The sequence below is a fragment of the Lottia gigantea genome (genome assembly GCF_000327385.1).
Source record: "Lottia gigantea unplaced genomic scaffold LOTGIsca_56, whole genome shotgun sequence".
Lineage (NCBI taxonomy): Eukaryota > Metazoa > Mollusca > Gastropoda > Lottiidae > Lottia > Lottia gigantea.
Window position 1 is genome coordinate 1,438,853 of NW_008709919.1, and position 12,578 is coordinate 1,451,430.

At 33.9% G+C, this 12,578-nt stretch overlaps 1 protein-coding gene across 1 annotated transcript; it reads left to right on the forward strand.

Moving 5' to 3' along the window:
* The first annotated feature begins 651 nt into the window (after positions 1 to 651).
* LOTGIDRAFT_234876 (hypothetical protein) lies at positions 652 to 6,181 on the forward strand. The gene is made up of 7 exons (XM_009063240.1): positions 652 to 864; positions 2,677 to 2,983; positions 3,341 to 3,506; positions 3,855 to 4,100; positions 4,401 to 4,606; positions 5,492 to 5,576; positions 5,927 to 6,181. Exons 2-7 carry the CDS (start codon positions 2,690 to 2,692, stop codon positions 5,971 to 5,973), a joined length of 1,044 nt encoding a protein of 347 aa, XP_009061488.1. The 5' UTR covers positions 652 to 864; positions 2,677 to 2,689; the 3' UTR covers positions 5,974 to 6,181.
* Positions 6,182 to 12,578: the final 6,397 nt, after the last annotated feature.

Genomic DNA, 12,578 nt, shown 5'->3' on the forward strand with positions numbered 1-12,578 from the left:
GCCTAAACAAGTTGTTAGGTTGTTAGGTATTACTTCTTCCTCGTAGAAACGCTATGTAAGACGTTATCACTTTAACAGTGATATCGGATTGAAACGATGAAATGTGACTTTTTGTAATGTTATCTGGAGGTACCACAACAGATACACACAGCAAAGACCTCTAATTTCTAGAGTTTGAACAAAATGGAAAACTTCTACAGGGGCGAAATACCTAGGCAGGCTTAAAGTTTAGTCGACGGTTTGGCCTTTAACACCCTATGCTATGTTACAACTTTAAAAGAGATTCCAGTACATCAAATCTTAGCCATGAGCAAGTCAAAAATATTTTAGCTGTAATGTACATTGTACGTTTTATTGCTGAATTGTAAATAACAAGTTTATCGAGCGAGTATCAAGTGTATAAAAAGTATATAGAGGAAGTATTTTAAGGGATAACCACGTGCTCTATCAAGGTAATGGGGATTCAGCGTGTCATGTTCCTCATATCTATATCACGTGACTTTAATGAGCCAATAACTGATCTATCACACTCATCAATATGTCACTGCTATCTGTGATTAAAATTTTTAAGGTACAAACAACAATATTATTTAAAGGGTCCTATTTAAACTATGGGTACAGAGATCCTCACGCACAAACAGGTGTATACCGCTATAGTGTTTATCTCCAACCGGGTTTATAACGGTATATTAACATGCATGGATACCTGTATATTGTAACTTGTTAACCGTAGTTTTGGTCGACAAATTTTTATGAAGGAATTAAATTACGTTTAAAAAAATCAGTCACCTTACCGTAAATTTTATACAGATTTTGCAAAATGAGGTTATAGACCTTTGGGAAAATTTGTCACGAATTCGAAAGGTAAGTCATATGATTATTTATTAATAAGACTTTGTTACTTTTACTTAATGGATTCCTTATTTTGAGATGTCGATATTGATGCTATTATCAGAAGCAAATTAACGAGGTGCATAGACTAAGATCAAATTTTTTTAGCGTTGTTCTCAAATGGAAACTTTCAGGTACAGACAGGTCTGGAATACCTGATTCATATTTTTTCTCTGTAGAACCTATATACATGTAGTCCTTGCATTGGAATCTACTTGGCATTAATATGGTCCATGGCTGCTTCGACTATTTAAAGGCATATTTTTAAAACTGTTAGATTAGCTGGGATCACGGAGTTCCGCTTTTAAGGCAAATGTATTTTAATCTCATGGGACTGTAAATCGCTACATCGTTAATCGTTCGTTATTAGACTACGCTATAGTTTCTTGCGAATACGCCGTTCTCACTTATGCTATTTCTATTTGTGTCCCAAGCCAAATTCAGGCAGACCTCGAGATGTTTATTTTGTTATCTCTTGATGACATAGTTAGGACATTTTATACAGCGGTTCACTGCAGCTTTGTGTGAATGGGTGCATAGAATACACACTGAACTGTAGCTATCTTCAATAGAATATGCCACTAGCTACGATTTCGAAACACTTAAAGGGTTTTATGCCCCTAACAGGGTCATAATGCTATGCAATTGTGCGATATGCGAAATTTGTGCTAGAGCAATAAAATTAACCTACTCCTTCAGGATTTCTTACTGACGAAGGACCTTAAACAACACAGACTGTAGTACCCAGGACATCGATTTATAATCCCACCCGAACGACCAGACACTTTCTGTGGGAGCCCCCCTGACCTTGACTTTCAAAAGTGAAAACTTAACCGAGTTTAGCAAGCGTCTAAGCCACCGAGACCCTCTCTAAAGATCAATTGCAATTTGTCGTAAACTATTTTAAAAACACATAATACGCCGTATCTTAATATTGAGATACTGTACAACTGAGTGCAATAATAAAACTACGTCTTAATATATCAAGAATTTCTTTTAGTTCAGAAAAAGAGAGGTAACATAATAAAACGCTTGTGCTTTTATGTAGAAAATGACTTACAGTGTTCCATTGAAAAGAATCATTCATAAGGCATTGTGTCTCGTCGCTGGCAAATATTTTTCTCACGATCGATTCTCGAATTTGTTTGAATGAAAAGTGAAAACTGTATACAATAAGTCATTATAAGTCAATGTTTGTAAACAGATAACACCCAGGTGGAGATAAACCTTTTCTATTCATGTTTTTATGATACTTCTCGACGACGCTTTTTCTTGTATTATGTGATTACCATGGTAGCATATTAAATCTCGTGCACTCAACTATTGAGGAGTGTGTATGATCAATGAATCAACGAGTACCTCTCTTCTAACAATACACCAGACGAAATATTTTTTGAGAAAAATGTAGTTCATTACAAAAAAATATACATAGCTTCAATAGTTTCGAGAATGCGAAAAATGTACCCTGTACACGGAAGATATCCTTGGCTTGTATATTTGAATGTTTATTAAGTTTGCTCGCAAACCTAAGGATCGGGGTTCGATTTCGGCAGAGTTCGATAGTCCTATTTCCCTGTCAGTAATTCTAGCCAACCATCGAAAGAGCATCCAGTTAATCGGATGAGACAATAAAGGCAATGCATGTTAAAGATCCCGCGACTCGACAAAAATTGACTAATGCCTCTGCAGTGATTATATTTCCTTTATCACACACTGCCTTTTTTCATTGGCCCAATCAAGTGTAGAAAAGTGAGACGCTAAGGTTGCATTTCATTTCATTTTTAGCACATAATACACAATGGAACCGCCTGACTGTAGAAGAAAAATGTATTTACCAATGGAAGCTCTCAATAATCACGACCTTCTGTCTCGGCTTGGGAATGTAAGGTTATTAATGGTACCAAAAGAAACACACTGTGATGATCAAGATGCTCATATCTTAGCCGATGATTCTGACTGGATGATGGCTGAAAAGAACAAGCCAAGAAGTCCACCAATATCACCAGCAGTACCTTGGTCAAGAACAACTTTTGATTTTAAATCACCTGATGTCGAATCGCCGTCTCCGTTGAAGCATTCACCAGAAACGAGGGTATGTATAAAAACTAATGAATATTTTTCTTGAGTTTCTCTTAATTTCAAAAAGGCAATGTGCCCCAGAATTCAAACTTAACGATACTATATCATTCACATGAATCTTAATGTTCCAACCTTCTTGGGATCGCCGAGGTTCCAAAGGCATAGTTGGATAAGGTGTATCATTTGCACCCGAATCTCTTGTTAGATCTTTGCCAAATTTCCCCGTGTTAAGCATTCGAGAAGTTTTCAATTAAGTCCATGACTTATACGAAGATCAGCCAAAATTTTGTAACCTATTCCATGGTCTTCATGTCATGATATACTTTACAACTTTGTAAACGATGTATTAATTATTCTAATTGTTATAAAGGATACACAACAATCCAGTAATGAACGATCTCCAATACCTGTATATAAATCTGATATCAGAAATAGTGAAAGCATGAACCAAACACCCCAGTATTACCAACCGTCTATGTACAGAGAAAATCAGTTATTAAACACAAAACGTCAACTGTTCAGATCAGATACTATAGGTAATTACAAATTCAGGTCAAAGACTGAAAATAATTCAAATACAATTGAAAGTATTGCATGAGATCACGAAGACCGACATCACCATGCAGGACACACCAGGGCAGCGCTATTAGCCAACTCCTCTCGGAAAGTATCACATTAGCCTATGCCTCAATACATCCTGAAGCCTAACAGCACCTAGATCACCTGGCCACCATAGCGCCCAAAGATCCAGTAGAAATTATTGAATCAACGAAGGTTTAAATCTAAGATGCATGACACATAATACTTGTGTTGTTTACATAAACTAAACTAGACCAAATAAATCGTGCGAACACCATTTTTCATAAAATCATTATTGTTTTCAGCAGACAAACTCAGGGCTGTACAGAATAGCCATCAAGGATCAGACAGACTAAGTCAATTGTATGAATTGATACAATCAACAACCACCGAGAGCAGTAACATACCAACTTCTCCAGTATTATCCACTGTCCAACCCAACCCAACTTACCAACCGTCTCATCAATGTCTCTGTCATCACCAAACTTCATTACATAGCCATCACCATTCATTATCACCGCATCATAACGTCTCTAAAAGACGAAAATATGGTAAGTTGAAAACTGACACATAAAGAGTCTGTGTAGCTTCATTTTGGTATTTTTGTAGCACACCAATAGCCTCATAGATCTGCTGATGGAAACATTGTCCTCGAGGTCATCCAATCTATAAGCTTTAAGTCAACTCAGTTCAAGACTAAAAACAACTTTATTTTGACCTATCCAGGACAAGCACAAGCTCCAACTCATTCAGCTTAAAAACTTTATAACTTCACCGTCTTGACTGATCTATGTTCATGCACCACCAATGTAAAAAGCATCAAGTGCTAAACTTCGTCATTCATTTTTCAGAATCGCCTGTCTCATCGAGTAAGAAAGAAAACGAATCAAGTAAGACACCATCATGCACTTGTTCCTTGATGGAAGAACATTTTCTTCAAATGGCAGAAACAGCATATAAAAATATTAGACGCAAAGATACGTCGCCTGCCAGTTTTGAACAATTCAAAAGGGAGCTAACTCACACTAATGATATTTTAAAAGAATCTGTGGACATTGTCAGTCAAATAAAAGAAATGTGCGAACATCGGAAGGCTTGACATTCTGTTGCAGGTGACGGACGGAACGTGTGCTGTGCGTGTATGAAAAATTACACTTTTTTTATAATGAAAAAATTCTTATGGATTACAATTACTAACTTTATTTGAGCAAATTTTTGCATTATATCCAACACCTTTACTAAATGCCATTCAAAGATCATCATACACTTTTTTTATTTATATATTTATGTATCTTTTTCTACTTCTACGTATATTATGGAAAAATATCCGTGCATATTCATGGACGATTTCAAACATAAACACGAACAGTCTCCCCGTAATTGAGGTAAAGTGAAAGGAAATTGGAAACTCTACAAACTCTGTTAACTTACCTCAAATCAAAGTGGACTGCTCGTGATTAACTTTTGGACCTTCCCTGGGTGTGCACATCTCTGATAGACAATAGTACATATTTTATCCTGTTAATTCTTTTCTATTTCAAACTTACGACTTACAACAGATAAAAGTTGGACGCCTTTTTAAATATTTTCATACGTCATCATAGAAGCATTGAGTTAGTTCTAGTTACCCAATATAGGGCAAAAATAGACGTAGGTAGCGTTCACCCCAGAGTTTCCAAAAACGCTGAAGCTCTGATAGTAGTTGGACAATAGTTTCCTTATGGTATATTTATATTATTTTGACAATTTCATATTATTTAATTTATCCTTTAAGTGTGTGTGAACGGTGTGTTGTGTGTGTCATTATTTATGAGTGATATTTATTGTGTTTATTTAATTTTTATTATATAAGATGAAATGCCCCATTTTCAGACCCCCGTCCACGGATATTATTTATAATATAATATATAAAGTATATCATGTAGTATATTCTTGTATTCAGCTGTTGATGCATCTCGTTCACACCCGAGATTTTCGCATGGAATTTGTGTTTGCATTTCGTAAATGTTCCACTAAAAGTCATGCTCGTAAGTCGCAGTCGTAATCAGTTTAACGAACATATAAGAAATTAACTGAATCCGATAAAGTGAGTGGTCTTTCTGCTGTTCATGTTTTACTTCCAAGCACCAATTGGATGTAGTCGTCGATCGATGGCAATTTGAACATGCACATCCAATGGACATTTTTCAGTCGTGGGTTGGCCTATTCCAGCGACCGAAGCGGACCTGATGATGAAAATTACTTAGCTTGATAGGCTCAAAATGCGCGAGTAGTGAATCAGTTGAATACGAGAATATTTAGATTTTATTTAGAACTTATATTTTATTTTATTATGTATTTCCTAGAATTTATTTATTTATTTTAATAATTTTTGTAGATATTGTACTCTACTGTAAGTTGTTTGGGTTGTCTCAACTGAAATAGATATCAGTCGTGTTTTGACTTCGTGAAGATATTTTCCAGATAACTCAAAAACGACTTACTGGTATATGCTCATTCTAATGCAACGATTCCACATTTGAATATTTTATTCCAATGCAAATTATTTATTTATAAATTATATTTAGAAGGTAAATTTTTATGTTTATAAAATTTGAAAAGATTATTTTCCGTCCTTGTAAATAAAAATGTCAAAAAAGATGTGTGATATCACCTTTATGAGCGCCGTGAGATCAATTGGGCGTAGGCAAACCTAGAATTTAACACCCGATTCTGCCATTTGTATTTATATGGAACACTTACAACTTCTTGTTGTTGACCACTCCTTTTTCCATTCCCATAACCATGGATTGAATATTTCTTGTGGCATTATTTTGGCATGCCAAAATATTACCGTGAAAGCGATTGATAATACAATGATGATCAAATAAAGCTGCGATGAAAGCTTCAAGACTTGTTCCGGTATTTGATGGTAGTTGATGGAAATCTTGTTAGGTGAGAAAGAAATCTTGATGCGTTTCGTGCCCTATAAAAATTACAACATTATGCTCATAGACGACTATCTTCAAGATTGTGTACCCCTTGAGGCTGCAGACTAACCCGATGAAGTGTATCCTAGTGAGAGATGAAACAGTCGATATGTTCCTCATCGTGCGGATACTCTGTCATATGCCAAGACGTTATGGTCGTTAGTTCATACATGGGAGACAACTACATTCACAAATTATGAACCCGTTACGTCTTGACCAACACAACGTACCGTTTCTCTAAACACCCTGGTATAAAAACAGTTATGGTGGAATTTTACCTTAGGAAAATATAAGGTGATACAATAAAGCCATTTTGCCGTTTCCAGACCTATACATGTATTGCATAGCATATAATATTCATCATTCAATAGGGCATTTTGCTCGATTTCCAGCATTTCGATGTCTGTATATACCCACAGTATCTCGATATAAATAAAAAATATAAGACGTGTTTTCGAAGTCAGCATCTTTGATGCGAATAATGGACAGAAACAACTAAGTTTTAAAAAATACGAAGGTAATGGCTCGACCTATGTAAGACTATTCCAACTTCCTTAACATAAGTAACGAACTTTACTTTAAATCACAAAAAACATCTTATTATTAGTACGTCTTGTGAACTCATATGTCCTTCATCGGGTTATTCAGGGACAAATTAATATCTATGTAATTATATGAATTTAAACTTCGGTAATTAAATCCATGGGTCACGACGGTTCAATTTTATTGATTAGCTTTTTGACCGAGGGTATTGTAATATACAGTATATAAAGCAGAGACTTTGTGAGATAAAATCATTGGTCTCATCAAAGGTTAATACGTATTTACGGTAAGGTTTTTGTTTAAATTACAAAATCTTTTTTTTTCTTTATAAAAAAATTGGTATTCTATGCCTGCGTTCATTTGCGAAAACCTCCGGAGCATTTGGTTGTATCATTTTCCGTGGTAGGATATACTAAATTTAGCCCGTGTACTTGTCATATTTGGATTGATTTTTGAAGTTAGAATATAAATTTACACGCCAATAGCTGAACAACCAATTGAAAAATCCGACCAAGGGCATACTAAATCTAATTTGTGTTTTTATGATTCGGTCGATTGATATTTTAAATTATGAATAGAAATATATACGTTTCATTATTTTAGTAGAAATTGATATAATTTGCTGATCATCCGATTGAAAAATTCATTTTTCAGAAAGAACAACTGAATTTAACAATGCAAGTTACAATCATCTCAACTTCATTAGCTCTACTGGTCTTGGTTGTTACAATTCAAGCTCAGTATTTTCCAATGAATCCATGGATGCCACAGTTGATGTTCAACCCAATGATGGCCTATAACCCCTGGTTTACAAATGGTATGAGTATATGGAATACAGGGAGCATGTTTACTCGAGGCTTTAATCCCATGATGAATAATGATGATTTTGAATTTGAAAATGGTAGATGGGTTCGAGACTTCTAAACTAAATGGTATTTATTTTATAATGTTCTAAACGTGACAGCTTTTACTAAGTTCGGTTGAAGTGTTGCAATTATGTTTTTATTCTTCCAAAAATTCAATCCTTTTTAGAACTATTCACGATAAATCCCAAGTGATTCTTTAAGGCTACTAGACGAGGAAATATGACGGGGTTTTGGAAATCAAGACCTCCACTACCAACATATATTAGTTCAGCACTTTTTTGACAATGGGCTTCTTCTGCTTCTTCCTTACCTTCCTAATGTCACCTTACACACTCTCTTAGATCACTTCCGATACCACATTTATTTATTAATTTCAGATCTAAGCACAGATAAAAAAAAAAAAGACATCAGATGTAAGCAGTTGTTCGGATGGGTTTAAAATATTACTACTTTCTCACTACAATGTTTTCGTAATCATTTGATATTTATTTATTGAATTGCAAATCAACTAAAAAAATAGGAGTCCTAAGTATGACATCTTATGTTATTTAAAATTCTTGGAGAGAAGTGTACTTTTTCCTCACCTAAAATTATCTCATCGTACATTTATACTATCAAAAGTCATTGTAAAATTTCATAATGCATAATACATCAATTCGTCATTGTTGAACTAGAAGCGAAATTTAAAAAAAAAATAAAGGAACGTTTAATAAAACTTTGGTAAGGAATTCGACAATCTTATAGCCATTTTTGTATGTTTTTAACTTGTCTCGACAAGACTTGTAATTAATTTATACTATAATATAAATAATTATGTATATCATTTGCGTAATTGTGTACATCTTCAAAACATTTCATTTTTTGTAAAAACTATATCAGAAATTTGTCATACATATACATGCATAGGAATTTTTAATCGTATGTGCACGTATATTATGTACATGTATAATTTAAATTCATAGTTTGGTTAAGTTTGATCTTGTACATACGCATTGTCTTTCATGAAATTTTGTAAGTTCAATTACGTTGCAGATATTGTATCATTTATATTCATCAATCGTTGTATATATTTTTATACGTATTTTTAAAATTACCATAATTTCTGAAAAACCAATGTTGTTATTTATATTAACGAAATTAGCTCGACTAGCAAAAGCAACGTGACACGTTATACAGCCCGTTAACGTCCTTATTTTGGACGCTTTATGAATACGTTGCCAATCTGTATTTTAAATTACAATTCGACAATTATACAAAATTTGATTGGAAGAAAAAAGATGTGGTACTTGTTGGTGGTTCTACGATTCAAGTTGGGACAGATGAATAATTTAGAAGTATGTTAATCTGAGTTTCAAAACCATTTTGACTAGTCCCAGCAGGAGTTAGATTGGGCAGCAACCATTCTGAGGAGTTAGATTGGCCAGCAACGGCGTTTTAGTGACACTTGGTCGATAATAGATTTATTTATAGTATTAGAAATATATCTCAGGCTGTGGTTGTTCCCCTTTATCAGTTTACAGATTCAGCATAAATTACGTCTGCTGGAAAATAGTCGATAACTGAAAGTGTTCAAAGCATCGGATCCACACTACTAGTCACTGTGATTCATTCGATGACTATCTAATTCTCCACGATGCAAGCAGTTAAATGCAATGAAAGAAGTAGCCGAAAAATAAGTTGTTATCTGAATCTGCCGGTCGCCAGGTCGACCTGGGCTCTCGTTACGTTAATCAGTTTCAATTTCCACAGAAAAGACCCCGGTAGTGATGCTATGAGTTTTGATGTGAAAAGACTCCTTCATTAGAAAGCATCAAGTTTGAGTTTGAGACCCGCTTTTATCTTTTATTATATGGTATTTTAATAAACATGTTATATATTAAACCTATTTACTGTATAGCCTTCTGAAAAACTTCATTGAAAATTATTTACCATGAGTTATTTCCCTTAATGTTCAAATGCAAGTTTAATTTATGCTTGATAAATATTGAATAAAAACTGCGAGTTAGTTTCAACAGCTTCCAGTGGTCGAGAAGTTAGTCATGGTGACTTAGCGAGCCTCAATAAATCATTAGTCATCAGAAATGAAATGAATGGAGTTTTACGTCCTACTTTTCTGCACCATGTGGGTTAATGAAATCAGGCAACGCCATGCAGGGTGCACTGAGGGAAGGTCAAAATTGTATCTAAATTTTTGCTACATGTTCTGCCATGAATCATTCAATTCTATCTGGTACAATTCATATAATATAACAAATTGATTCGTGATAAATTATCCCAGGTATAGAATAATGTGTAATCATATTTCACCCTAATATTAGATTAGTCAGCTAATGTTTATATTTTGAACGGAAACAATTAAGAAATATTTCGGCCTATATCGTCTTCTTTCGTTAGGCCTATATGTATACTTATAATTTAATATGTTTAGTTTCTCTGTTAAATTATATAGCGTAATTTCTATAGTGTAATTTATACTTTTTGCATCTAAACAAGAAAGGAATGATCCTTCCGTATTTGTATAATTGAATGTATTTAAGAAAGGCTTTCGTTTCTTTCTGTTTGTTCTTTGTTATGAATATGATATCAACAAAATTGTATGTTGTTTGTACTAGCAAACACCAAATTAAATTTTTCTAGTCAGAATTACTTCCCTTGACATGGATCAGTCTTTATTAAGTAGCTATTTTGTTTGAGCCAATAAAAAACAAACTAAAATTTTTGAGACGGAATTACCTCCCTTGAAATGGATCAGCATTATCTTCAGTTGCTGAAACGATTCATTTCAATGTGTACAGAGAATAACTGGTAGCATTTTAATTTTGAAACAATCAACTTCAAAACATACACAGGGTAGTATTGTTATTATCGAATAGTTCTATCCTATCATAATAAGCGGAATTACGCTATCTTAAATCATGAATTACCTCCCTTGAAGTTGAAATCAATATCAACATTTCCAGAAACATCCAATGAGATCTCATATTTGGTCATCGGCTTCTGACATAATTTTCTTGTATTTAATTTTGTTTAGATTTCGGGTTTCGTTTTGCAGTTTGGATCGTTGGTACTTGTTATATTTATACCGTCAACAATACGGCAATTTATCGAGCACAAGAAAAATATCCTCTTGGAAATTTATACATTTATATATAGAAATATTACTTCCACGTAATAATAATTTAATCTATACGGGATTTAAGCACAGTGAAAATATTTTGTTACTGTACAATCAATGTATAGGCCAATATATGGAAGAAGAACGTAGGCCATACATTCAAACATAAATTTGATAAATACATAAATGTACTTTCTTCATAAACCCAAAATGTATATGCGATAGTTACTTTCAACCTATATTTCCCTTTCTGCAAGAGAATAGGTAGACTATAATCCGTTTTTATGTCGGTTTGTCCAGTTGCAGCCAACCTTAGTCTCAATTACTGACTTGTTGTGTGACGATATATCAGTGAAACATTGGTAGCAGCCAATGAACTTTTCATTCTGTATCTTCAGACATCAGAAACCAAATTTAAAAATATTATCAGAATTATCTCCCTTGATATTGATTGTAAAGAGTGTGATTCAGCCCTGTATTCAGTCGACAAACGATAAATTCAAAGAAACGAGTCAGATCTAATCCATATATTTGAAAACTGTTTTTTAAAAACAGAGCAGGGCAGTACTCTTGATTAATAAGATTATTACGAAACGGTGTGATATTTTAGATTTTGAGTATTAAAATTACCTCCCTTGAAGTCGAAATTGAGATCAATTTTCAGTTACAAAAACATCCAGCTAAACATGGCAGTGTTCATTGGTGTCTGATATTTTTTGAAACACTTTTCACCACGCCACGAAACACTAATTGAGGCTACACTCCAACATCAGAAATGTAACATTTTGATAACCGACAAGAAAACACCTTATAATGTTAGATTATTAAGCCAGATTATTCTCTATTTTGCTTTCTAAAAAGGAGCGGTAGACTCCCTTCTTCCGATGATAATGTGGGTTTATATGGTTGATGTATGTACGGTCGTTTCTGTTTTTTGAATATTGTATTATGTAATAAGATACTTTTCTTAATGCTTAGTAAATAAATACGTAATGCTGTTTGTATCTTCTATAATATATAACCTTCTATAATATATAACCTATGGGACAAAAACCAAATGATATACAATGTTTTCGACGTTAGAGATGATCAAGCAAATCCAATTTATTCAGATCCTACTATCAGCTCTCACGACTACCAACAAATACATAGTCTTTGATATCAACTTCACCTGGAAGCGGACATAACTAACTAATCAGCCAAAGTAGACGGTGTAAAAATTACCATTTGTAGGCAAATGGATGACTATCGTCGAAACAGCAGTTAGTAAATAAGATGATGCACAATTCGATTGAAAAAATGGATTTGGAATTCCAGGAATCACATAGAAATAAAATATACCAATATACCTTTGTCGCCTCTTCGAAGGTGAAATTGATTGAGAAGCAAACTGAAAGCGTTGTGGCCATCATCAGTTACTTTGCATAATATGACATTTTTTTTAAGAGGATGGGTGGACGAAAACCTTGATAAAAGGACGATTGAGTAATATAGAGAAGCATATTGAAACTTGTGGTTTCGTCTGGTTCCTAACAA

Coding starts and splice junctions, on each gene's coding strand:
- LOTGIDRAFT_234876 (XM_009063240.1), top strand. CDS start 2,690: ATGGAACCGCCTGACTGTAGAAGAAAAATGTATTTACCAATGGAAGCT. Junction 3,507..3,854: donor GTTCAGATCAGATACTATAG/GTAATTACAAAT, acceptor TATTGTTTTCAG/CAGACAAACTCAGGGCTGTA. Junction 5,577..5,926: donor TTCCACTAAAAGTCATGCTC/GTAAGTCGCAGT, acceptor TAATTTTTGTAG/ATATTGTACTCTACTGTAAG.